Below are 27,272 nucleotides of genomic sequence, written 5' to 3' on the forward strand. Positions count from 1 at the left end.
AACACTTTAGAATATAGAATATATTATACTATAGAATATAGAATATATTACACTATATCATATAGTGCAGAAGTAGGCAAAGAATACAGTAACTTTTGTTACCCCTTCTAAAACAGCATCTGAGATCAAATGATACCAATTGCATGTGAATATTAATTTTGATCTAAAATTGTGTTGTTTGGGTATTTCAGACTTAAGAACACAGCTGTGATGTTCAGAAAGTATGAAAAAGTGTCTGTGGCACCAGGAGAATTCCTTAAATATTTTTTCCACTTCAAAAATCTCTGCCAAGGTCTCTTAAAATGCATCAATAAACAAGTAAAGATAAACCAGACAGGTTTCTATAACTGGAGTATTCTGGTTCTCAGCTGTGCCATAAGAAAAAAATCATCATAAACCTCCCTCACAGTATGCATTAGAGTAGAGCAAAAGATATTTGTCACCTTGCACTTAAACTAAACTAATAAGTCAAGGTCACGGTTGATCTACGGAGGTCCCCTGGAGACAAGAGGTCATGTAGGTTTTCACTTCCCGTAGCCTGTGAGAACCGGCACAAAGAGTGGGTGTTTACAAAAAAGCATCTTAAAATAGATTTTATTTAACCTTGAAAGCAAAAGGCACTACTGAATTTGAGATACATCAGCATTATATAACAAATAAAAATCTCTTTTCCTTTATTTCTTTTTTCTTTTGAATTATAATAAAAAAAATCTCTGGGGTAGAAATCCAAACAGAATTCAATTTCATTAAACTGACTGATGTACAAAATACCAAGTTAATTAAAAAACTTACAGCATCTGCTTCCAGGAGCCGTGACTCATTTTGTGAGATGAGATTGGCAAGATTAAGGAAGGCGTTCAAGTGGTTGGGGGCTATGCGAGCAGTGTAACTCTGGCCTAAAACAACAACAGGATCGCAATACAGAACATGTTAAGTGGAACATGGAAAGTTTTATAAACAACCATTATCGCAAAACATGATAGTATGCAAAAGTCTAGACTCCATATTATGTAATTTCAACAGCTTCTTGTCTGAGGGGGTTAAAATGACATTATGCAACAATAAATGCATTATCAAAGACCCCTAAAACACTTTCAAATAAATATTTCAGTTTGCATTGGTCAAAAGTGACTTTTCAGAATAAACAAACAGAGTATAAAATGTTGCAGACACCCCCTGACAACGTGTATCACATGCAGCCACAAAAAACAAGCCTTTATTTATAGTATTCTTATATTTCTTTGTACATTTTAAGCTAATCATTATCCCCCCCCCCCAAAAAAAAAAAAAAAAACATACCAGCTTTAGGTGAAGGCATAAGTCTAAGAGCTCTTCTGAAAGCTGCTTCTGCTTCGTCTAATCTCTTTAAAGTATTATATGTTCTTCCTACGTTGATGTGTGCACCCATGTCATCTGGCTGAACACTGGAACATAATATTAATGGAGCACTTGACTGGTACTTTGAAACGGATAAAATAGACATGGACAAAATCAAAAATGTGTCATAACTACATAATAAACTGGTCTGGGTAATATTTCAATGAGATCAAAATTAAACTGTGAGATGAGAAGGGCATTGTTTTAACTTAAAGACTAAGGGGTTAATTTGTCAACCCTTTGGAATATCTTTTATGTAGATAGCGTATCAAAATTATACAAAGTTGTATAATTTGTCCAAATTTGGGGAAATATTTACCTTGCTGCCTTCAAAAAGTAACCGAGTGCATCTTCATACTTCTCTTCTGCTTCCAATGCATGGCCTACATTATTGTACAGTTTGGCATTATTTTGGTTTACCCTCAATGCTGCTTTAAATAGAGTATATTCAGATTCCCTGAAAGACCAAACATATAGACACTCTGTACCATTTAGTTTACTGTCAAGCACTGAACAAATACTATTCAAATTCAAACCAAACTGTATCTAAATCAGTCCACATTTTTTTCTGTAACAGAGAGGGGCGAATTTGAACTTTGATAATAATCCCAAATTAAAATGCTGTCTTACCAGTCATTATTCCTGATATATGTTCTCAAGCCATGTGTCACCAACAGCATGGCCATAGCTGCCCAGAGTAAGCTCTTCACATTGCTGAAATGGAGCCATTCAACTTATCAACAATCCAGTATGGAACAACAATACAACCTTTAATTAAATGTCATTAACTGATAATTATCAAATTTTTTACATGACTTTACATAACTTTTTATTGGGGACATGGTTAGAAAAACCATCCAACTGTTTACATGTGTCACACCAATTTTACAAGCTATCTATCTAAAATATAGTTAGCCTAATACACAGTTTAAAAATACCTACACTTTTGTCAATATAATGTCAAATCCTAAGGCTGTCAGCATGCAAAAGCCCATGCTTGGAGCGTAGAGTATTCTCTCAGCAACAACAAATCCCACAGGGAAAAACAAGTTGGAGGCAGGAATAAATGGGAGCACCAAAAAGGCAAGACTCTGAAAGTGACAAATTTCAATTAAATAATTTATGGTCTGCGACAAAAATGTTACCGTTGTCATCTACTGCACTACAGAGGCTTTAAGTATGCATATTATTCATTGTTTTAACAATTACTAGACATAATTTACTTAATATTCTTTCTTTTGTGGATAATAATTTTCAGTTGAATGTAAAACTCAAAGCCTGAAAATTACAGCAGACTAGGTTTATAAACTGCAAGAAGTTTTGACTCTCAATTAGGCATGACGTGGAATCATGAGACCATTTCACATCAAGTGATATACTTCAACAATAGAGCTGTATCAGAATGTTTTGAAAAATAATATAGATTGGCTATTATGCAAGCGAGTCTCCTAAAAGGAACTCCAATGCTCAATACAAATATCAGAATTAATTTTGAACATTGCATATCTCTGGATCTCTCAAAGCGTACAAGCACAGCTGTATCCCTAAAGAACACCTCTGGGTGTGATAAAGACTTTGGTATGATTGTGCTGATTGTGCTAGATGAGATGAAGCTGAGTATATCTCAGCTGAACACATCCAATACAAGCAACTCCTAACATATTGAGAAGCTCTAGCATGGGAGTCACCAAGAAAATATTCTTACCATGATCACAGCTCTAGCTCTTGGTCCATTCTCTGTCAAAGCATATTGCACAAGCTTTCCAAGAGATATAAAAAATGCTGCCGTGGCTAAGTTCCTGATGTCCAGCAGAGACTTGATCAATGGAATGGTGCCCATTGTCCAGTCACAGCACAGGTAGGATGGACAGAGGAGGAGCCAGGTGTTGACCGGCAGGAGGTAGCTGAAGGTGAGCTGTCTGTCTGGAGTGGAGGCAACTGAGGCAGGGTTATCAAACCTGTGGGATAGAGAGGGAGGTTAATATTGGTTTTAAAAAACAGAAAAAATATGAGAAAATGCAAAACAAAAAATTTTTTGAACTTATTTCTAACCATGAATTTATATTCAGCTTATCATCCAATAACTTACATCAATCAACAGTTAAATGTACACTTTATACATAGCTAGTGGACTGCTTCAGCAGAGTACATGACACTGTAAAGAAGTTTTCAAGTTGTTTTGTCCAATGACATACTAGTGTAATTTATTGTGAAACAACACTGCTTATTGGATACCAAGAGAAGACAAGATGCAACAGCATAAAATGCAGATAATGCTGTTGCAACAAAAGGTAGTGTACATTGAAAATGACTTCAAATATATATATCAATATTCAACAAATTATCACATAAGATATGATTAAAACTTTCTTTGAAATATGATTTAAAATTTAATGTTTTGTCATACTGCCGATACTTAAAAAAAGATAATTTCCCATACGTACCTTGTAAAAACAGGCAGCTGTGCCCCCATGACTTTGATCCTGGCAATGAGTAAAAAGAGAGTGCCGCCCACTAGAAAGCAGGCTCTTAATGTGGCTGCTCTGAGCCAGGGAGGAAAGACAGGCTTGCCATGGAGAATAGAGGAGAGGATATACAAAATCTGGGACAAGGTCATCTGAAACGTGAACAATATAGATAAGTTGAAAGCAAGTAATTACCAATGTACACCCTACCCAAAAAAATGGATTGCTATCCGGTAACATAATATTACACATTCTAAAATATTAAAATTTTTACAAACATATGCCAAAGACAAAAATCATCATTATTTCTCATTTTTTAAATACAATTAAACACATTCCATGATATTAAAAGAGAAGCAAAGCTATTTCAGGGAAAATCCATTTTATTATATTATTTTCCAATTTATAAATTGGAACAACAGCCTCACTATGGGTATTTTCTGGTGTCTACTCACTCTTTGAGCAATAAAGACCTCATAAACACAGCAAACTCCTATCACAGTGATGCCTTGTTCCTTGCACAACATTGCCACGGCTACAAACATCAATGTCAAGTAAAGCTTGCTCCAAACTGAAAAATAAATTTAAATTAAAAAACAACCAAGTGTATCAAATTGATAAAAATTGCGTTTCAGTTTTCTATTTCACACAAATTGCAAAATACTCAGTGCATTGACTAATCTAAGACTATAAAACCGATTTAACCGATATAAAACAGATAAGAAAGGGGTACATCTTCTGGATAACTACTACTGTACTTGCACTTTGCACAGTTCTATTCCAATGGTATTACTGGGCCTACTTACCTGTGATGCTTTTCCTGCCAGTACACTTGGTATAAGTAAGGAATGCAGCAAGGTAGAAGATAGATGACAGGGTCTCTGCCCGACCCACCACACCAGTGACCTGGGTACAGGAATCGATTTCATATTAATACCCTTTTTCTTTCTATTCTCTATAATATATTGTTGTCCTCTACAATAATTTCGAAATATTCAATATTCAAGATGAATTTACAAAAAAAAAAAAAAAAAATTACCATTCAATACTAGTAAACTGTAAGCTCACAAATTTCAGTCATATGTGCTTTTTCTACTATCTGAAAACTGGAAAACTCAAGGAGTATTATTTGACTAACACACCTTTGATATATTCACTCTTAATATCACTTGTTCTCAATTTTCATAAAAATACAGCTTGTAACAAAACAAAGATATTTTAGTAACCAAGTGAAATTTCACTCACCGCCTCTGTGTGGACTGGATGGACTGCAAACATCATGGCCGCCACAAAGCTCATCTTCTCACTCAGGAACAGCATACACATTCTAAAGTGATATTTCAAAAATACTTTTAACTTGTGTGTCTGAACAAAATTTAATGAAGGTTTACGTTTTATTTCCACAGCTCTTCATGCCTTCAAAGATGTTCTCTGACAAGTAATATTGCGTTTGGTGTGAAGAGGCAAGATGTGGTAGAGAATTTGCTATATAAAGTGATTCTTCATATTAAATTGTACTGAGTCTTTTTAGGATGTCAGAAACTTACTCAAAAGGAGATATTTAAGCAGCCATGTGTCATTAGAGTGACTTGTGTAAAAACAGCTTAAGAAATGTGCTTTAGGATCGTTAAAATATAGTGCCAATTTTTTTCTGGTATTCTGTTTTGAGATTTGTAGGAAAATGAACTAAAAAATTTTTAGAATAAAACAAAAAAATTATGGATAAGGCCCCCCAACCACCACCACAAATAAAAAAAAATAAAGAAAATTTTTCAAGTTATTATCACTCACTTATTCTTCAGCTTAAAAATAACTTATCTCTTCTGAAAGCTTATTGCTTACTTGGGTCCAAATGTTAATAAAATGGCTTAATCCCAAAATATGTTAGATGACCCCAATCACATTAAAACATCAAAGTGATCAATGCAGTTTTCCATTACCTCATGAACATAATACAGACTATCCCATGTAGAAGTACATTGACAAGATGGTAGCTCATGGGTTCCAAACCACTAATCAAATAGTTCAGTCTGAAGGTGAGAACACATAGAGGCCGATAGGACTTATGACTCTGCTCCTGAAAGAATAAAAAAAATGTTTTTCACCCATTACTTAAAGTTCTAATAGCTTTTTATCTCTCAATATATGAGTTTGTTTATTCACATGATAGCATTTCAAATAACATCAGGGGGATTATCAAAATAGTCCTATAAATTGGCCACGCTGATATCAAATACAAGAAAAAAGTGCTTCTGTGTTGAATATCCAAGTCAGTTTACATCTTAATATATCTATTTACAGCATGATAAATGTCCTGTGCATACTAAATTTTATCCCCACCCACCCATTTTTTGCCATTCCTCAAAACACTGTTCATATTGAAGCTTTATATACCTTCCATTATCAAAATAAGTAAAAATTACAAAAAAAAAAAAAAAATCCATAAAAATGCACAAAATCTAATTTGAACTCCTTCATCAAATTATTTTCTCAAAATGATGCACTACAAAATTTTTTTTAAAAGACCACGACTCCAGTTTAAAGGGACCACCTTCATGGGTGGATGTTTTCCATTTAGTTTTCAACAGAAAACTGTAATTTTAAGCCCAAAGAGTAATTCCTAATGCCAGACAGAGAACTCCACTCCATTGTGAAAGTGGTAATCAGATTTGAGCAACTGAATTAAGTCAATGCCCTGTGGCTAGGAAGTGATCAGTGGCAGCTGTGGCACAAGGCAGCTTGGATTCAGCACAAGTCACAAAATCTCAATATGTACGCTTAAACAAGGGCCACATGCTGCAAGTGGCAACTTTTGGGATACTTTTCCAGTGTATATTATTCAGTGAACAACTTACTTTCTTAAATTCTACAGCTTAGAGTTCCTAAACTGTGACATACAAGCAGATTTTCTCAGCTTAGAACTCTAGTAACAATCTATCAAAATGGCTTAAAAATGATTCTCAGAAAAAATAATGATTTCATCAAAAAACTTAAAAATAACTAAGACTATTTCAGTTTATTCACAAGATGCCTGTGAAAAAGTTGAAAAAAATCTTAACAATAAGAATTTGTGAAAGATATGACTCAGGTATCAAAATCATTTTGTATACAACAATGGAAGAACAACTAGCACAAGAATAAAAAAAAACAAGAATGACAAGAGCAATTTAGAACTTCAAACTGTCATAGTGTCATATCACAGTATTGGTTTTTTACTCCAGTATTTCAACTTGCCTTGTGCATTGGAGTCCCCCAGAAGTCATTCCAAAAAAGACTGCTTATGGGGGTCTCAGGTCGCAGGTCTTTATTGTCCTTGATAGCAGAGACGTCATCAAACACAAAGCCACATCCTAGAGAGTTATAGTAGCACACCAGCACAGAGGCAAACACTATGGCAGAGTACACCATAAACCTCCCCATCTTGTGCTACAACCTGAAAATGAGAAAAGATTAGCATGAATTTACAATCCAGCCCAGCATTAGCCTATTTTTCCCCCCATGTAATAGATAGCTCACCTGGTGTAAACTAAGTTGAAGATAAAATATAAACTTTGGTTACAGCAGGGTTTTCCAATTTTCTCTGCAAACAAATACCTGTTTATCTTTTGTCAACAGTTTAATTTTTCCCCCCTTAAATCAGATTACCAAATCAAGAATAAACCAAATCCCCATTTCTAAAAGAAATATTATCAGTTTCTGATCAGATTATGCAGGGGTAAAAAAATAACCAATTTAACAGCTTTGTAACTTGAGATGTTGCATTTCAATAGAAATTTTTGTGTACTGTTTGGCAGTTTCAATACCAACAGCTCCCAGCTCATAAAATCCTGACCTTCACTGCCAGTACTTATTTTCTAATAGAAATGACTCAGACAGTGGACACAGCAATAATATTCCCACTATATTCCCATCAAACCGTATTCCCATAAGCTACTGTCTGCCTCATGTTATTGCTCTAGGCTGCATGACAAACCTTATCAAAATGGATACAGAAAGGAAGCCATAGCGATATAAAAATGCACCTACAAGATAAAAGTCAGACAGTCCTTATGGTCCACAGATTATTCTTACGAGAGAGACCAGCACGCGGCTTAACCTTCCCCTTTCCAGTAGGATGAGCCTAGACATTACTCAATCTATATCAGAGATTCAATCTTACCAATACAGACAGTGCTCTATTCTCTCTGCCTTAAAAGCAGACCTACCATATGCACACTCAATTTGATTTGGTCCGTCTCCTTCCTACCTGTGGGCCTGGGACAGATAACCCCCTCAGCTACTGGCAGCAAAAGTATTTTAAGGCAGATAACGCAGGATACACAGGGCATTACCAAACATCCCACTAGGATGAGTGAGACTGGATGAGAACTAATACTTGTTTTCTTACGGTGCCATTATTTCGCCATAGATGTCACATAAAATCAGCTCCAGTATCTAACAAATCCAGACTGGTGGCATTAAGTGAAAGCTTGTTTGAGTCTGCAGTCTTCAGTTTCTGATAATTCAATTGTCATCACGTCACTATAAATTCTGACAACCAAGCACAGTCTGATTAAAAAGACATTTAGTTAATGTCTATGGTAACAAAACACAACCACTAAAGGGGCCTGCACTAGTTAATCAGCCACAGACTACTCAAATGTAGTGAAAAGTAAACTTCATGATATCAGTCACATAGCCAAGGCAGTTTTATTAACTTTTAAAGCTGCCACCTGAATAAAAAAAAATACATAACACCCAGCTACATTTGAGTGTGGCTGAAATACAAATGAGTGGTTGTAGTAATGCCACTAAAGTATGCCATTACCTGTTTTATTATTCCTGTATCTCTCTACATTATCAGTCACGGTGCTGATTTGAGAAGATTTATGACTTACACTTATATGTATGTCAATGGGCAAAAATGTGTTACAGGTGTCTTCTTTTCTTGTTCATATCATATATTTTATTTCACTTTTCTTTAGAAATAAAGCTATTTTGCATAAAGGTCTGTCTGCCTACAGAAATTGTCACACTGCAGGTGGAACATTACCATTTTCTTAAGCTTAATTAAATTCTTAATGGGAGACAGTTGCTACACAGATGATGAGAATGAGCTGCGAAAAAACCAACCTTTTCAAGAATAAAATCCATAATGTTAACACTTATTTTTAAAAAACCATCAGACCTGATAAATACTACCAAATACAATTAAGTTGAGGCAAGCCTTTATTTACCTGGATAATACAACCAAACATGACCAAATATTTACATCAATTTTTAAAAAAATGTAAAAATACATAGACTATTTGTTTCCTTTGTTATATATGTTTGCACCTTTTATTTCTCAGTAGTTAAAAAAGAACAAATCAAAAAAACACCAATAAAGACTTATCACATATCAGGGAAAAATAGGGCATTGGATATGACCAAAACACCGTTTTGAAGACCTTTCAACAAATGAGGGACTTATCAGCAGAGTAAATGACATATATTTAGTATTAGCATTTTCACATCTACAATGTGGTTCCCCATGACCTTGCAGTGTCAATATTGACTCTCCCATTCTTCATTGATTCATAAAAATACTAATGCTAATACCCACCAGTAAGAACTGAATGTAAGATGCTTATTGTAAATATGTAAGTCCTCTCAAAAGAGTGTTAGTGAATTTCTGACTTGAATAAAATTCAGATGAAATTTTGTTTAACAGTTTTCAATTACCTCAAGCCTGGGTTCAACTTCTAAATATTGATATCAAGTTTTAAGGTACTCTATAGAGGATTTTCCTAGGGGAAAGGGGTAATTTTTTCCTACTCACAATTCATTGCTTGACCTGTCTCTGCACTAAGATTCCATGCTTTATTCTGTTTTTAATTAAATGAATAAATTCTAAATGACTGGTCAGTTAAGTCCTGTACATTTCAGAAAGAATTTAAAACTAATTACTCTACTAAAAGACATCAAAAAATGAGCTAACATCTTCCAATTTACATACCAATGGTCCTGGCAGAGCTACCAGACATAAACCAAGTATTAAAGGCTCACTTATATCCAGACCTTTATTAGATTTTAATAAAATATATTTTTAAAACTGATATGGCAGTCTTGTTCTATTTATTGGCTGTATCAAAAATTGATAACAGAAATTATTTTGGTCACACAGTCATTCATTACTATTTAGTAAATAATCACAGTCTTAAAAAGTTCTGTTCCACCTCACAATATATATGTCAGATAATACATATTGACATTTAGCAAAAATACAACTACTCGCCAGGCAGCTTCATTCTTAAACTGGCAGTGCCTAGATCTTCTGATATTGCTTAAGATAAAACTGCTAAGGTCTGACATGTAATGGTAACCTGGAGAGATCTGACCTAAGTGGATATATACCTGTGATGGTCAGAGTTGAAATTCAACCCAGCTTCATTAACTGGGATTTATAAAGGTCAATTCCTAGACAGACTGAACAAATGGAGCACTATCATCACTATGAGTGCTTTTCTGAAGCTAAATTTATTCTTTATGTATGGCAAGTAACTTGGGGAGACTTTGGAAGAAATTTGATAATGACAGAATCTATATTTCACCTGACCATTATATAAAAAAAATAAATTAGGAAAAATCATTTTTTATTACTAGCTAAATCAGTAGTTTTATTTCACCCTACCAGTAAGGAACCAGTCTATTCTGTTTGGTGTCCCATCTGCCAGTGAACACTGGAATACTTAGTTAAATCATATTCTGTGCTCAGCAATTAAAAAGGTAAGAAACTGTCACCACACAGTTATAAGATTGCAGAGTTTTAGGTATACCACAATTAGAATGATGAAGTAACTTATACTCCATTTCAATTCAATGTTTTTTTTTTTTTTTTTGGTCTAACACCAAAGGTAAGTTCATGCTTATCAACTACGAATTTTAACTAAATCAATATTATTAAAACGGAAGGTTCTTACAAGGGGGGGGCTCATTCAGATTGACTGGACTTCCTAGCAGATGGTGAAATGCACACTTCATGCACTGTTGTGACGCAGTGAAGAAAATAAAGAATTTTCAGCTGGTAATTAAATTCACCAGGATGCATTGTCTTTGGCTGTGCCAAGGAATATTGGTGGAATTCCAACTTACCTTTTCCCTTACAAGACATAGTATTACATGTTATTACTCCACACCTGGGCTGCTTGCCAGCCAGTCAGGTTGTGTTGCTGCTCATGATGTCATGCCCTGCCTCTTATAAGACAAGTGATGAGCATTTTTAACTATAGATCTTCTATTCATCATCACCCTAACAGAAAATCTAGGAAAAGGTCCATCTAGCTACTTGGAGAAGTTTAATTTCCCTAACAAAGAATACAGTGAAAGACTTCTATATGGTGCACGGCAGTGACTTTGGTTTGTGAGCAGAGAGACTACTTTGAAAGACTTGATGAAACCCTTGAGACAAGGGACGGGGGGGGGGGCTTGATTTATTCAGATTTTCAGCTGTAACTGTGACTGATGTTCAATTTGAAGTCCACAATATCTTGTGTCTCTAGACAGAGAATAAACATTGAATTGTCTTCACCTAACTACAAATAAGATACACACACATTAATCCAATCTCAAATCTGTACAGAAAGCGACAGTGCAACGGTGCTTGAAGCAAAAAAAAAAAAAAAGAGGAACATGGATTTCTTTCATCCAGATTTATAGCCATTTTCATTCTCACTACAATCCAATGCTTAAACATAGTATGGTGTTGATTTTAGGTGATATTCTTTATATTTTTTCCGCACTGATAGTCATTTTAGTGTACAAACGCATGACTGGAGGATCCACTACAAATGATTAACCTTACCCCAGACTGGGCGACAACGCCAAACATACACATCATTCAGTGGCAACCTTAGTTGCAGGCAATCGAGTAGATCAACATTTCTAAATAATAATCAAATATGAAAAATACCAAATGCATTATTATCACTGAACATATATGCCATAAAAAGCATTTATATTACGTCTCCACTTACCTAACAAGGTGAATATCGCTAATCATTATGAACCGGTCCATCATGCACCCCGCCATGTTGGAATGCCCTGAATGTTTTTCTTGTCTTCAAAACAAAAGAGGCTAGGTCAACAGGTGCACAACGTTATGAGAAGGTTCCCGCAAAAATGTATCCATGGATTTTATTCTTTTGCGATTTTTTTACAACTTTTTATTATTTACTGTACCAAAAACATCATACAGGTTAGAATGATAGGAAAAGTTTTTAGCGAAACTTTAATTTGAATAGATACGAAACGCTACGGTGGCCCACAGGAGTTAAACAGTGATAGAGCTATTACTTTCACTCCTACCACAATCAATGTATAAAGTGCTGTGCATGACGGTGGGGTGAAAGTGAGCAAGTGTATCTTCAAGTTCTTGGCCACAAGGTACCTACAACAGCCTATTTAATAGTACTATTTAACATCTGCCAAGCCAAGCGAAGTAGGCCTAAATGAACTTTTTGTGCCCCGCCTTTTAATAGAATCCTGGCTTCACTAGTATATATTTTTTCTTGTGTTGTTTGTTATTTATTTTTCTGCTTTGGAAAAAAGTCAGTTATTGGCATGACTTCTGGTGAACAGAAAAAATAAAATATGTCGTTAATTAACATCGTCAATAACCATAAATACACAGGCAGTGAGTCCAATATTGAAGCCAAGCCAATTTCCCTATCCCAGTGCCCTTCCTACCATGTCTGTTTTCCTTGATACGGTAGGGCATGTAGGCCTAATAGGCTGTTGTAGGTACCTTGCGACCAGGAACTTGAAGTCAACATTCTATTTCCTGTAAGTAAAAAAATAATTTTCAAGTAGAAAAATATGACAAAGTTTTAAGGGCCAAATATCAGTACGTTGATTAGCCCTACCATGCAAGTTACTTCGCAAATTGTCACACGAATCTTGGACGAATAAAGTGAAAAACGAATACAAATCACAATCGATACGATTAAAACGGTACCGCTGTACTGTACAAAATGTGATTAAAAAGGCTGATAATTACATCACCTTTTATCATATGAATTTAAAGTTAATAAGAGTTTTGTCTTTTTTTTCTTTTAATTAGTGAAATTCAAGGAATGCATATAACTGTTCACTAGACTAAGTGTACAAAATGGGGAGTTTGTCTTCATACTTTTTAGTTAAAAACCCGATAGAGAGATGTTCTGTGGGATAACTATCAAAAATCATTGAAGCCACATAAGGAATTTTTCACATAAGAAAAATTATATCCCATATTTTTTTAAGTGAACTGTTAATGTGCTTAAGTCAATTGTTTTAAAATAGGTCTAAGTAGAATTGCAGTATGATTTCGACATTCGACAGTTTTTCAAGATATTGATAAATATCAAATTGATGGATGACCAATAATTTAGTTGATTCACAATTCCCATAAGTAAAGGGAGCGATTTTTTCTCTAAAAAGTTTTTATTGATAACTATTATCCCTAATTTAAATTCAACAATAACCAATTAGAGGATAACTGTGAATTCTGTCCACCGAAACGAAGTAAAAAAAAGTGTCTGGTGACAGATTTAAGAAAAGGATGAATGAAATTGATATGAGGTAAATAACTGAATTAACGTGGTAATTAGCATTTTTTGTACCTTTACATTTTGAAGTTTCAATAAGTGTCTTACTATATGCAGTTTATGAACTGTTTGAATAATGCATTTGCTCGTGTTAAATTGGAGGACTACTTTGTATCTAAGTCTGAATTCAGATCCACGTAGATCTGAGAAGGCGAGACTTTTCATCCATGTCAGGTTTCAGCTGTTTACCGACTGGATCTACGTCATCTAACATACATCCACCTATAGGTAGTGTGACCCAGTAGAGATACCACTCCCGGCACCTCAAGAATACGCTACAAGGTCAAACCTTCTTAAACGCTGCACCTTGCGTTACATCACAAATTCCGGTTTTACTAGAAGTAGAAGCGTCTCTGAATACAGCGTTCTCACAGACGTTTACGTTACAACTCTAGTATATTCAACGTTCTGGACGTCTGACAATGCCAGCAATCGAAGACGAGTCCGAGAAGCAACTGGCCGGTGTAAATACGCCAAAGGAAAGTTCGAACTCAATGCCGCAACCAAGACCTATCTCAGCGTACTTGATATTTCACACCATACTCATTGCGCTGGCTAGGTTAGGCATGGTGAGTACATGTTTTACTTACTCTTCACTCGATTTACTATGGAATGAATAGAGTCTCATTAAAGCAAATCTTAACTTGCCGCTTTGTCAGTTTCAGAAACGTAGCGAATTTATCCTAATCTCCTACAGGGTGTACATAGTTAAACGGACATGTAAGGTCAACGTAATTAAGCGCAACTATATGTGGTTCTAAGAAACCCGGATAATTTATTACAAGGATAAATATATATGTGTTCATTTCATATGATTTTTAGACTTAAATGCAAGATGTTCATGTATCAATATCAAAGCGTAAGCTGTATTCTTATCTAATGTTTTCGTTGTTCGTGTTGCATTACATTGCCAGTAACATCCCTTAGCTCCTAAATTTATCAGTGTCAATTGCACTATCTCTTGTGCTCTGTGCTTACCTCGTAAGAAAGATAAAGGATCGCAATGTTTTGTTTACTTGGATACTGTCATTTATTATTTTCGTTATCATTGACAGCGACGTGTTATTATTGACGGACGTGTGGCAGGTTACTGTTTGTTGCTATTCTAAGAAAATGTAATGTAAAAAATCCTCGTTTCACGGGTTTATGACTCGCTTTTCATAGCGCAACCCCAGCATCAGGCCTACCCAACTACCGGGATCATTCAGTGCCGATTCTGGTAGTTGGGTAGGCCTGCATGAGCATCTTTTTTTTTTGATTAATCTTTAGTCTACCAGTTTTTACCAAAATTTCTCGATTATAACAGCATATTTCATTAAACTTTAAGATTTTCAGTTATAAGTTGTCAGCCAGCACTTTTTAGAATGGATTCTTATGATCAAATCAATCTTTAATTTAATCTTTAATTTAAATGTCACGTTCATAGAAAACATCATGGATTTAGCAGAATTTTATATTCTAGGGAGCGTATCTAGAAATTGCAGGTCCTTCACTACCTGTTATGAGATCGCGGATTGGCACCAACTATGAAGGGATCTCCCAAGGGCTGATAGCTCGCAGTGTGGGGTACTTCATGGGCGCCATAGTTGGTGGGTTTATGAAGGATTACTTTTACCGAAGTAATGACCTGCTTCTAGGAGTCGCCCTGCTTGTAGCCGCCATTGCCACAATTGTGGCTCCATGGAGCCGGTGGATATGGCTGTTTGGGATTATGCTTCATCTGCAAGGATGGTCGGAGGGAATTCTGGATACAGGTATACTCTTTGCAAATGTATAGCATGAATGAAGTAACTGTAAAAGAAACCCCTTGCGATGATAAGGTCATGCGCACTGTATATTTTCCACCTTAAATGACGGATCCCATGAAGGCTTTTAAAACTCTGTCTCTATTCTCTTCCAGCCGGTGACGCTCTCGTATTAGCAATGTGGGGTGAAAAGGCGCCGGCACCAGTGCATTCTCTTCACTTGGCTTTTGGGATCGGAGCCTTGCTAGCTCCACAGATCGCCGCGCCGTTTCTTGGCCCTAACATTCCCAAGGACTCGGCAGGAAATGACAGCGGCAATGCAACCAGCTTACCAGCAATGCTAAATTCTACAACAAATGTGACTGTGGTCTATGATCCTTGGATTGATTCAACTATACAGTGGGCGTGGCTTATAATAGGCATCTTCGTTTTTATTGTGGGGGTGGTATTTGTGGCCCTCCATCTGATTGGTCCACCAAAGGGATACCAGGTAAAGAAACCAGACCAAGTTATATGGAAAGTTGTACATCCACGCGCGTGCACCAAAGGAAAAGCTACCTGGATTTTCTCCTCTGGCTTGCTCGTATTTTTATTCATGTTTTACATCATTATAGTAGGTGGAGAGAGGGTGTACAGTAAATATCTGTTCACCTTTGCCACGGAGGGCGTAGTTCCAAGTTTCTCAAATCAAGACGCGGCTTTTCTAGTCAGTGTGTTCTGGTTGTGTTTCACAGCTGGTCGTTTTACTGCTATGCTGACTGCCATAGTCTGTCCGCCATGGATCATGCTGTTAGTTGAGGCAGGGTTTAATATAGCAGTGGCAATCTTCCTCAATGTGTTTAGTCACACAGAACCACTGGCACTATGGGTGCTCTCAGGTGCGCTCGGATTCTTTTTATCGCCAGTGTTTCCAACGGGTGTGGCTTGGGCATCGAAGTACCTAATTCTTACTGGAATGGCCATGACAATGATGTACATAGGTGCAGCTACCGGTGGATTTATATTTCAGTACTTGACTGGAGCACTGTTCGATATCTATGGTCCAGGGTGCATGATGGGCATCATCCTTGCCTATGCCATATTGATTTCCAGTGTCATTGTCGCGATGCAGGTGTATTCGGCTTGTCTTGGCAAGGCTGCCACTGAATTCACCGGGGAACAGCCTGAAGAACATCCTCATTCACCTAGTGGAAATCATCCCTCGGTTAAATATGAAGTTCCACAGAATTTACAAGAAACACACTAGAATTGACATTTGATGAAACTACTTTGTATCGTGTGCCTCGTAGAAAACTGGCGGTCAACACGCTATTTAGATAGAATAGATTATGGTAGGGAAAAATACTAGTTTTTATTCGGATCAGAACGGCTTTATTTTTGATATGAAAAAAAAAAAGAATACCCATTTTTTGTATCTAATATATATCTAGTATTTCGAATCTTATCTATCAGGATAGGAAATGAAATTCTGAAATGATGAAAGCGCTAAAAAAGATGTAATAATATACAGGAACCTGGATTATACCGAGTTGAATGTTTTATATTTATTGTATCTTTTATAGGTCGAATGAAATAAATGATGATGCTAATAATCAAAGCATTCAAGTATATTGAAACAATTCATTCATTGTATCAATGTGTAATTGTAAGTTAAATTTTACACATTTTTAAATAAATATTATACATTTTAATTCATTTACAGTATTGTAATAAAAAATGTCATCTATTGTATATTTGCCTAACTAAGCTGTGATAAAAATGTATCCTTGTTCCCTCCTTGGCAAAATCCTGGACAGACAGTGGACGGTCGAAAAAAGTATTGTCCAAGAAACTACAGAACACTGGTTCCTGTATTGCGTATTTATAATTATAATAATAAAAATAAATTTGTTACAATTGTCAGAGTGCAGTTAAAATATCTGTATTATTTTTAGCAAGAGTGAAAGTTTCGATCAAGTATGAAATCGTTTTTTCCTTCAAACATAAACTGTCACCTTTGTGCCGATGTATTTTTCTCGTACACAGCATTTTCATCTACAAGTCGTAGTAATTAAATAATCACCAACATCTGGTAATGAAAATAAATGAACTTTCCAGACAGCTGTAGATGATATTACTACCCAACATGTAGGCTACATATGTAAATTAACCATACCAGAGATTCTTCAGAACTGAAAACAAGCTGTTGCCATACATAAAATACCTTGATCTACACAGCTTAACAGCAATTTCCAACTCCAGCTCTTGCAAAGACACGTCTCTCGTAAGCTTTAAGACATGTTTTGGATTTTATTCATCGCACACATTGGTTTTGTATTCTCTCAATGTGATCCGCGTTCCTGTACTCTACCTAGATGTCATTGCGCGGGGTACAACTCCCCGGGAGGTTTACAAACCCGTGATACGCCACAGATGGTGGTTCTTTCCTTTGATGATGCAGTGAACGATCACAATGTCGATTTTTACCGCCGCTTGTTCACGGCAAAACGACGGAACCCAAATGGCTGTCCAATCACTGGAACTTTCTATGTCTCTGACGAAGGCCGTACGGATTACAGTTATGTTCAAAGATTGTATCAGAAAGGGCATTCTATCGCTACTCACAGCGAAACCCATCGTTACCCGGCGAGCTGGTGGGAAAAGGCCTCCTTAAGGAAATTGGCAATAGAACTGGAAGGGCATAGAAGGAGTATGGCAAAACTTGCAAAGATACCTTACGAACATTTAATCGGAGCGAGAGTCCCGTTTCTTCAACAGTCGGGCGACAAACTTTACACCGTTTTAGAATATTACGATTTTACGTTTGATTCCTCATTCTTAACAGGACCAACCAACAGGGATGAATTCCTGCACTATCTTCCAGTGTGGCCTTTCACGTTAGACTACCCCCCAGATCCCAGCTTCCATCCTTTCCTGTGTGATCTCCCTCCATGTCCAACCAAAAGCTATCCAGGTTTGTGGGAGGTTCCAGTCATACGGATGCTCGGACACACGGACATGTGCGCCATGGCGGACAGTTGTGAGATGAAGGATGAAATCGACACCGTGGAATACCTCAACATGAACTTCAAACGCCACTACGAAGGCAACCGCGCGCCCTTCATCCTTTCAATGCACGCAACATGGTTCACCAGATCTTCATTCACTTTTAACGCGGTTGAACGGTTTTTGGACAAACTTTTGGAACTCCCAGACGTCTGGGTAGTCAGCGTGGAGCAGGTGCTAGAGTGGATGCAGAGACCGACGCCTTTAAGTAAAATGAAAGACTTTGAGCCTTGGCTAGCCACACGTTGGTGTAAAAAGTAAAAAAGCTTTGATCTCAATGAGTACACAAAAAACCTTTGTATCAGATTGATTTTCGTTTTCCATTAGAGATCTTATATATATAATTCTATGATTATATGCGATGAAAATATTTCACAAAGTAAGTTGAGCTCTTTGTAATGGCCTCAATATTAATAATTTTTTTTGTTTTTATCCTGTATTACTTAACAGAAAATGATTTTAAAAAATATATATATATGCCTTGCCTATTATCTGTATTATTAAAACAAGTATCGTTTATTTTGTTAATAAATACCGAAAGATTAATGACCGTGTTTGTCATTATAAGCATGAAATGTGAATGTCTAAAGGCTGTAGTTATTTGTTTTAAGATATTTTCCCAGTGAAAGATTAAAAGATTGATCAACAAAACGCGTTATTGCATGTATAGTCTTAAATTTGATTATATAAACGCCAAATATGTTATTTGAGGGAAAGTATCCAAAAACAGAACATATTCCGAGTGAAATGGCTATTTACAAAAAATATCTTTGCCATGGCATTTTTACTGTTGCGTTTTAAAAATTGATTAAACGTGCTCACATTTGGAATATACGATCCACTTGAATACATTTTCAAAAGTGTGCAAATAGTACAATCACTTATAACTATTTACAAAGGCACATGTATCGAAAGCACTTATGAACATTTACAAGGTACATGTATCGGATGCATACATGCAATTCCATAAAAAATTGACTTTATGGCTGTACGCTGCCCTTTGCACTAAATAATGGATCTTTCATATTGCAACATTGTATTGGTGACTTTCTTTCGTCGTAAAGAAAATCTTTTATTCGAAAATTTCCAAAGAAGTATACTTTACAGCAAGTGATAAACTGTCGCTAGTCCCAATATGACAACAAGGTATTTAAGTATTTTTATATTGTCATTTGGTCCAAATTTCGGTACACATTCAGTATTAGAATTGCAGATAATTTTATAACACTTACTTTTAAAAAGCTGCAACGTAAGCAGGTGTTGCGTGGTAGAAGGCCGCTACTACATTTTTATAAATTTGGGTGGGGTAGAAGCAAGAATATAAAGCTTATGGTAGGCGCGGCGGACCGGGTCATTCGTAAAAAAACCCGAATTTCCCTTTATAGACTACGCTTTGAAAAAAAGTAGAAGTCCATCTGTTGACTTAATTCTGCATACTTGTTTGGTTACAGCATAGGCTGCCATCTGTACTTGGGACCTTGGTAACGCCCTCAGGCTGGCAGACCGACAGTGCAGGCCATATGTCACGTCATTATTTCCTACGCCAGGTGTTCATACCAAGGAAGATATTCAAGACACTGAATATATATAATCCACCTTATCTCAAGTCACATATTTTTTCAAACATTTGTTTGGCCCATTACAGACAATGTCTCTTTCAGAAGAGACTATATTTCGATTCCTACTGGTGACATCTATTCTGTCTGTTGGTGTTAGTTTCTACCATTGTAGTCCCGACAACTGTAAGCTCCCAGAGTGTCAATGTCTGAGTTACGACCCTCCAAATGGACTAAATATTGCAGAGACTCCACAGTTCGTTCTGCTCAGCTTTGACGACGCAGTCACGCAGAACAATTTTAAGTTTTTCGCAGAAATATTTTCCGATGGACTTAAAAATCCGAACGACTGTCTGATCAGCGCAACTTTTTATGTTTCGGATGAACTGAACACAAATTATAAACTTGTAGAAACACTCTTTCAAGACGGTAATACCATAAGCAGCCATAGTTCAACACATAGGTTCCCACAGAGTTGGTGGATCACAGCCTCGGAAACCCAACTGGCGGCAGAATTCGATGGCCAGAGAAGAGTGCTGGCACTACGAGGTCATATCCCTTACCAAAAAATTATGGGGATGAGGATCCCGTTCCTTCAGCAGGGCGGGAACACCCCATACCGTATGGCGCAATCGTATCGATTTAAATATGACTCTTCATTTGTGACTGGACCGAATAATCACAGGGGATTTCTCAACTACAGGCCACCCTGGCCGTTCACACTCAATCACCAGCCGGGTCGGTCAGTGTTCCCATTCATATGTGACATAGGACCGTGCCCCACGGAGTCTTTTCCTGGGCTCTGGGAAATTCCCCTTGTTCGCATGCTGGGTCCTAACGGACAAACCTGCGCGATGGCAGATGGCTGTAAAACAACCAGTGCGACAGAAACTTACGACTTTTTAATGAACAATTTTCAAAGACATTACAATGGAAATCGCGCGCCGTTTGGTATAAATCTGCATGCGACATGGTTCGAACGCAACCCTCATGCCCTCCCAGCTTTAAGGCGGTTTCTACGTGAGATGTCCACTCACAAAGACGTGTGGGTTGTAGGAGCAGAGATGTTGATAGATTGGGCGAGAAATCCCATTCCAAACCGCGCCCTTTCGACTCACGTCCCATGGAAATACGCAAGAGGATGCCGTAGGGAATGCGACTGCAAATAAAAAAATTCCACGGCGACAAGTAATTTGGTTGTTCAAGACTTACTTTTCACGACTTGATGAAAATTTATCTCCTTTAAAACACTTGCAATATACGTTTCAAATATGTATCTATTCAATTGGAAAAGAAACATTTGCGCCTCTGCAGGATAGGGCGATTTCCTAGGAATATTAGTATCAATAAATTTATAACTTGCATTGTCACTATCGCAATTTATTAACTGAAAGTTTTTGGAACAATAACTCTATTGTGTGAGGATCGATTGGTAAATTCCAAATTCAAGAGTTTGGACTAAAAGTGGCATTCTACGCTTTTGTTATGCTGGGTTCGACAGTTTTAAGGCCAAGCTTTTACAGTAAGAACAACTCATCCAAATCGTATATATTGCACATTGCCTTACATTACAATGATAACCATAAGCATTGCAGATCTGCATAATTTATTTTATTAAAAATAACATTTCATATAAAATTAGGGCGATCTTGCATGTTCATTACGTCTTCTATACTCGTGTACTAATATGTTAAATGAGCACATTGTAAAACGAATATTAAACATTTGTATATAATAGGTTTCTTGGATATGTTCAAAGATATAAAAATATCTTGAGTTTCAAAATAAAAAACCTCCTCATCCAATAAAGGTTAATTACAGGAATTACAACACTAAATAACCATCATTGTTGATAAAAATATGGTATAGTAAATATGTGATCAAACTACCGTTTATAAACTAAGCATTATTCTGTAGATGGTGTGCAAAAAGCAGATTATATTCTTTAACCCTCCAGGTTTCTATATGGAATCTTTTATCTAAAACCTATATGTTATTAACATTATTTTGTGATAAAATATGACACAATGTAAAAATGCCTGGATCAAAACTATCCCTGAAATAACTAAAACAACAAAAAATTCAGGAAGCCTTATTCTGAACACAGTAAAAATGGACTAATAAGCATCCTCATGATGAAACAAAGTTACACCCTGAGTGGCAATTCAAATAATATACTTTTTCATGTATAGCACAGTTTTCTTCAGAGCAATCAATCATTTACATGTCTTTTGCTCACCCCTTTTGGCAAGTTGAAATATTTGGTACACTTTTTGCTGAAATTCTCATTTTTACATTTTACTTCTTTAATATCGCATTCACAAGTTGAGACATGGCTTTACAAATCCTGGAACTCAATATGGCGGACATACATGAAAGAAAAACTGCCTAATCTTTTGATAGTCTCTCCGCCTCTCACAAGCCTCCCCATGCGTCGTCCCTGCGGGGGGTACAGTCATTAAATCTCGGCTCAATTGGGATGACACATGGGGAGGCGTGTGAGAGGTGGAGAGACTATTAAAAGATTACGCAGTTTTTCTTTCATGTACGTCCACCATATTTAGTTCCAGGATTTGTAAAGCCATGGCTCAACTCGTTGTTAATGCGATCTAAGTAGAGTGCAAACGTTGGGTGAAATTCTTTTCTCATTGCCTGCGATTGGGCTTTTGATTCTTGGGTATGTTGCACTGTTTGAAATAATTGTCTCTAAAGTTTTGGTTTTCATTTTTAACATCTTCAATAGACTGGCGAGTTTCATAATCTGAAAAATGTTGAAAATTCCATTCTAATTGCTTAATGTGAGAAACTTGGCCTACAAAGTTCCAAGGCAATTGCGAGTTGTAATCTACATTTTTAGCAAAGTTCCAATTAACCCCTGATGTCTCATAATCAGTCTGCTGTGAAAACCCCCAATTTAATGTGGATAATGATGGCACCTGTGGCAAGAATCTCCAGTTAACTTGACTTTCCTGAGAGAGCTGATGGACAAAGTTCCAGTTCACATTCCCTCTGGGTGACGTCTGCTGAGTAAAGTTCCATCTAACATTTCCATCTTTTATTTGCTTCTGGAACCCCCAGTCAATGGAGGATTGCTGAGGTACTTGCTGAGAAAAGCACCAGTTAACACTTCCATTCTCAGGCACTTGTTTCTGAAACCCCCACCTTACAGTTGTTGTTTCTGGGGTCTGCTGGTTGAAATTCCAATTTATTTTTGTCTCGGAAAGTGGAAGTTGTTTTGGAAAACCACTGTGATATCGTCGAAGAAGTTTTAGTTGATTTCTGAAAGCCCAATTTACAGTGCTAGAATTAGGGCACTGTTCCAAAAAAGACCAGTTTAATGGAGGTAGAGGAAGCTGTTTGGAAAATCCCCAATTTACAGATCCAGTTTTTGATGTTTGTTGGGCGAAATTCCACCTCAGGGAACTTATATCTGGCAACCGTTGGTCAAAATTCCAGGGAACAGTACTGGCTTCATGGGATTGTTTGGTGAAATTCCAGGAAACGTCTGGCAGCTGACCTGTGGCCTATCAATATATAAAGATTTAGTTAGAAATTTTCATTCAATATTAAAAGATTTAGTTAGAAATTTTCATTCAATATTAAAAGATTTAGTTAGAAATTTTCATTCAATATTAAAAGATAAAAGGAAATATGAACATTACTCACTGTACTTATTAAGACAAAATAAAAAAAGTAAATTAAAATATGATCCTTATTATAAGTTACATAGACTCTATAGATTTGAAGTTCTTATGTCAGTATCTTGGGAGATAAACTAATACTTTACCAGCAAACATTTCACTGACTGTAGGAAGATGGAATATTAGCCAGTAGCGCATCAATTTAATTCCCAACATTCTGACAAAAAAACTTCCACAATTCTATTGCAATTCCATGCTTGATGGTTCAACAATATACAGAATATAGATTCTACACTGAAAATATGATTGGTGAGCTGTAAGAATTTAGACTAGATTGATTCATTCAATTCCTAGCTAAAATGAAATATAAAACTGAAAGTGATTCAACTGAAATGAAGACATTAAAGTATACACTACATTTTGTTGATCTAGATCAAAATAAATGACAAAAAAGCTTACAATCAAAGCTTATTTACAACCTGTTCAAAATTCCAGCTGACAGGTGAAGACAACAATGTATCAATGGTAATGTCCTCTAGGTCTGCATGCCCTTCATGTAAGTCTGCCACTGAATCAATTTCGTCATCATATGAGAATTCCTGTAGCTCTATTTGATGCATGTCTTTCATAAGGTGAGACCTCCCCAATCCAGGGTTATCTACAAACTGTACTTTTTAAACTTGGGTAAAGAACTGAAAAGGGAAAAATTGGAAATTTTTGAGCAATACAAACTTTAAGCTGTGCATGTTATTCCTATAATACCCCAATCCTTGGACAAATCATTTGTATTCTTTGGCCAAGCCCCATCTAATTGCAATTGATGCAATACTCTGTGCTACCATTTTATATCAGCATTTAAAATAAAATAGATAACAATGAAATAGGACACAGCCTCTCAGCCAACACTTCAATAAAATAGTCTTTTAATTATTAAGTATATTATTGGATATTAATTAAAATCAATTATAGTTATAAGCTTCTTCCTCAGTAACTTACTTCAATTTTCTTTTAACATAATATTGTTCACTGTACAACTTCAAGCTTCTGGTTGCAATTTTACTTTAAATAAACTATTATTATTATTATTATTATTATTATTCTTCTAAAAAAGTACAGGTACATACAGATGGAAGTTGTAAGCATATATTCAAATGCAAAGAAAGGAAACACACTGTATATTTACGAATATGAAATATCACAACAATCAAGGTTTAAATGTCTGTTGGTTTACATGTCACTAAATGTAGTGAACCATTAATAGTACTGATAGTCTAAAATTGCATACATGTGATTTACATTTTTGTTTAATTGTTAAATTTATTCAGATGCATATAAGCATGATAGGTTGCATGTAGTGAACTACTGAGTATTAATAGTATACCGATAGTTAGATTTGCATCTTTGTTTAATTCAAATGTATTGACAATCATGTTTTAATTTATTCAAATGTATAGAAGCATGGCATGTTGCATGTCAGTTATAGAAATTCATTTAAAATGTAAATTAAGTTTTTGTATAAAAGCAGTGACCTAGCCACAGAGAGGGGGAGGAGACACACAGAGAGACATATAGATAGAGACATACAGTAGATTAAGATAGATATAGATAGAGAGAGATGGAGAGAGAGAGAGAGAGCAGAGACCCGAATTTACAGTCAGCCAAATAAACCATGTAGCAGAATACTATACCTGCCTGTCTCAGGTGTTATGGGTGAAAAGCAAATCAAAGAACGTGAATATAACCATGCACAGGCTGGTTATTACATAATGTTACGGTCATTTGGATACCTTGCATCTTTATGTTTTACTTCTAGCTAAGGACAGGTAGCTGGGTTAATGCTATTGCAATGGTTAATGTTGAGTTGGGTTCCTATGGGCCAATACAAAATTTGACTTTGGGTAACTCCAAGCGCGGACAGCATATTATTATTAAAAAGAAATATGAATACGTATCAGATCGGGGGCGTCTCGATAGTCCGAAGGTTCATTGGTCCGAAAAGTGGTTACGTTTTCATCGATTTTTTAATCAAGGGTTCATTGGTCCGAAGGTTATATAGTGAACATTCGGATCAATGAACCTTCGGACTCATCAGATCGATACGAGCCCATACACAAGACTACCTGGTATGCTGCCACCGTACTGTAGCCTTATATAAATTTTTAAGTACTTACTGCAAAGCATGGAAGGGCAATAACTGAGGCAAATTGTATTTGTGACGTGCATTTTGCTCACAGGTACTCGTACAGTACACAGTACAATGTACAACTACAAGTGTCGCCAAGTGCACAAATTACATAATGCCATAAACAATCTACCGCAGGTCAGACGAAGTTGCTATGGCTTTACACTGAAGCAATGCTTAACCGCGAGTCCAGCTAGCTGACGCAGCATCCACTGAATTTGGCATCTCTTTGACTGTCACTTTAAAAACTGTCAAGACCCCAATGTCACCTTCGCAATATCATACTCACGCAAGATGGTAGCGGATTGATTGCCAGCTTTACCCGGAAGTTTACGTCAGAAGAAATTGAGGTCAGCAAAACAAAAGCACCTGATGTATATTATGGCCCTCGCCAATCAGTCGTTTTCACACTTTTTACATAAAATTACTCAACCAAGCATAGAAAAAAAATCAACGTCTTTTATCGCGGTAATTTATTTGACCTGCCAAAACATACGAGCATCTATTCAAATACATGAAATATATTTGAGTTCTTATTTTGCGACCTTTATTCTTCCCAACCCTTAAAACAATGATAACGCTTCAACGACGCAGAAACCCAGAAATAATTGATTCAACTCTGACATGCACATTAACTAATAGCACATGTTAAAACGAAAATAGTTTTTAGTTATAATAGTTATAGACCGTCACGTGTAAGGTCACTTGGGCCAAAACTGTGTGGCTTATGCTCATTCATTCAGTAGTCGGGGAATATGAAAGCGTAAAAAAATTGTTACTTTGTAACTTTAGAAACATAATATTTAGTGAATAAGCTGTCACTCTCTCATGCACGAGTGTGCAGTGCGTGCGCCTTTCTGTAATTTGCACGGCTTTGATAATCATTTCATGAGTAGAGGGAGGAGCATTAATTAGATCTACGTTAGATGTTTTTACGTTTATAGTTTACTACACTGTAGAATAATAACGCGTTTTTTCAAATGACAAATAAATAAATTTAATGCGAAATTATTCTGTTGAGGAATCGGACTACACACTCAAATAGCTACATGTACAACATCGATGCTGAGAGAGAGAGAGAGAGAGGTGAACTATATTAACGCATGCCGCATTATTTAAAATTTTTAATTTAAGTAACAAATGCAACACTACCGGTATGTTTATCATGCTTCACTAAGACAGTGAACCGGCCGTACATAAAAGTAATAGAATTTTTTTTTTGAAAAAGCTGCCAGATAATTTTTTTCAAAATCTCGTAGTCGTATAGAACCCCCCATACGGTTAGCAAAACGGTCACTGTGTGAAAATACAATATTGTCTGTCAAAAACCCACAGGTGATTCATTTTGTGTCCTGGTTTCCTCTGTGGCTACTGTAGTCATTACACGTCTTCTAAAAAGTCAACCTCTCTTCTCTTGACCTCTGTTTGCATAAATTAATGCGCATGACGTGGTTTTATATCCTCAAATGCATTAAGAATGCTGCTAAGTAAATGTTGGCGACCCCTCTTTAAAACTTACCCAAAAGACGTCAAAATTATACCATATTAGCATTTAATGCTACTTACCCAAACATGCTTTCACCGAAACTGCACATGTGGGAAAGACGACGAAAAATAGTTCCCGGAAGTTAGTGCCACCTCTACCTGCCATATTGA

General features: G+C 36.3%; 4 protein-coding genes across 8 annotated transcripts in view; 2 read left to right on the top strand and 2 right to left on the bottom strand.

Moving 5' to 3' along the window:
* LOC106181858 (protein O-mannosyl-transferase TMTC3) overlaps positions 1 to 11,987 on the bottom strand; it is a 24,735-nt gene extending 12,748 nt beyond the window's left edge. The window contains exons 1-13 of the mRNA XM_087015820.1: positions 11,837 to 11,987; positions 7,077 to 7,275; positions 5,783 to 5,919; positions 5,088 to 5,169; positions 4,649 to 4,748; positions 4,298 to 4,413; positions 3,822 to 3,994; positions 3,083 to 3,335; positions 2,320 to 2,468; positions 2,008 to 2,091; positions 1,697 to 1,834; positions 1,300 to 1,424; positions 793 to 896 (exon numbers count right to left, since the gene is read on the bottom strand). Coding sequence (XP_086871946.1) covers positions 793 to 896; positions 1,300 to 1,424; positions 1,697 to 1,834; positions 2,008 to 2,091; positions 2,320 to 2,468; positions 3,083 to 3,335; positions 3,822 to 3,994; positions 4,298 to 4,413; positions 4,649 to 4,748; positions 5,088 to 5,169; positions 5,783 to 5,919; positions 7,077 to 7,262 — 1,647 coding nt within the window. The 5' untranslated portion in view covers positions 7,263 to 7,275; positions 11,837 to 11,987. The remainder of the gene's footprint in view (positions 1 to 792; positions 897 to 1,299; positions 1,425 to 1,696; positions 1,835 to 2,007; positions 2,092 to 2,319; positions 2,469 to 3,082; positions 3,336 to 3,821; positions 3,995 to 4,297; positions 4,414 to 4,648; positions 4,749 to 5,087; positions 5,170 to 5,782; positions 5,920 to 7,076; positions 7,276 to 11,836) is intronic.
* Positions 11,988 to 13,690: 1,703 nt separating this feature from the next.
* LOC106181860 (sodium-dependent glucose transporter 1B) lies at positions 13,691 to 17,094 on the top strand. Its single transcript, XM_013566377.2, has 3 exons — positions 13,691 to 14,016; positions 14,910 to 15,201; positions 15,348 to 17,094. Exons 1-3 carry the CDS (start codon positions 13,870 to 13,872, stop codon positions 16,436 to 16,438), a joined length of 1,530 nt encoding a protein of 509 aa, XP_013421831.1. The 5' UTR covers positions 13,691 to 13,869; the 3' UTR covers positions 16,439 to 17,094.
* Positions 17,095 to 17,288: 194 nt separating this feature from the next.
* Positions 17,289 to 21,388, top strand: LOC106181861 (uncharacterized). The gene is made up of 2 exons (XM_013566378.2): positions 17,289 to 18,495; positions 19,829 to 21,388. Exons 1-2 carry the CDS (start codon positions 17,470 to 17,472, stop codon positions 20,960 to 20,962), a joined length of 2,160 nt encoding a protein of 719 aa, XP_013421832.2. The 5' UTR covers positions 17,289 to 17,469; the 3' UTR covers positions 20,963 to 21,388.
* Positions 21,383 to 27,267, bottom strand: LOC106181857 (uncharacterized). 5 transcript variants are annotated; one of them, XM_013566372.3, is made up of 3 exons: positions 27,183 to 27,267; positions 23,914 to 24,126; positions 21,383 to 23,317 (listed from the first exon to the last, which is right to left on the bottom strand). In XM_013566372.3, exons 2-3 carry the CDS (start codon positions 24,061 to 24,063, stop codon positions 22,439 to 22,441), a joined length of 1,029 nt encoding a protein of 342 aa, XP_013421826.2. In that variant the 5' UTR covers positions 24,064 to 24,126; positions 27,183 to 27,267; the 3' UTR covers positions 21,383 to 22,438. The 5 variants fall into 5 exon arrangements, with proteins under 5 accessions (XP_013421826.2, XP_086855656.1, XP_013421822.2 ...); XM_086999530.1 differs by lacking the exon at positions 27,183 to 27,267 and adding an exon at positions 26,950 to 26,968; XM_013566368.2 differs by lacking the exon at positions 27,183 to 27,267 and adding an exon at positions 25,906 to 25,970.
* Positions 27,268 to 27,272: the final 5 nt, after the last annotated feature.

This window comes from Lingula anatina, chromosome 1 (assembly GCF_051362555.1).
Source record: "Lingula anatina isolate TDL-2025a chromosome 1, LinAna3.0, whole genome shotgun sequence".
Lineage (NCBI taxonomy): Eukaryota > Metazoa > Brachiopoda > Lingulata > Lingulida > Lingulidae > Lingula > Lingula anatina.

What these genes read in the sequence shown, in the direction of transcription:
- LOC106181860 (XM_013566377.2), top strand. Translation starts at nt 13,870, where the DNA reads ATGCCAGCAATCGAAGACGAGTCCGAGAAGCAACTGGCCGGTGTAAAT. An exon ending in CGCTGGCTAGGTTAGGCATG is followed by an intron (nt 14,017 to 14,909) that starts GTGAGTACATGT and finishes TTTATATTCTAG; the next exon opens with GGAGCGTATCTAGAAATTGC. An exon ending in GGAGGGAATTCTGGATACAG is followed by an intron (nt 15,202 to 15,347) that starts GTATACTCTTTG and finishes ATTCTCTTCCAG; the next exon opens with CCGGTGACGCTCTCGTATTA.
- LOC106181861 (XM_013566378.2), top strand. Translation starts at nt 17,470, where the DNA reads ATGTTTTGGATTTTATTCATCGCACACATTGGTTTTGTATTCTCTCAA. An exon ending in CCACACGTTGGTGTAAAAAG is followed by an intron (nt 18,496 to 19,828) that starts TAAAAAAGCTTT and finishes GAATATATATAA; the next exon opens with TCCACCTTATCTCAAGTCAC.
- LOC106181857 (XM_013566372.3), bottom strand. Translation starts at nt 24,063, where the DNA reads ATGAAAGACATGCATCAAATAGAGCTACAGGAATTCTCATATGATGAC. An exon ending in TCAGCTGGAATTTTGAACAG is followed by an intron (nt 23,318 to 23,913) that starts GTTGTAAATAAG and finishes ATATATTGATAG; the next exon opens with GCCACAGGTCAGCTGCCAGA.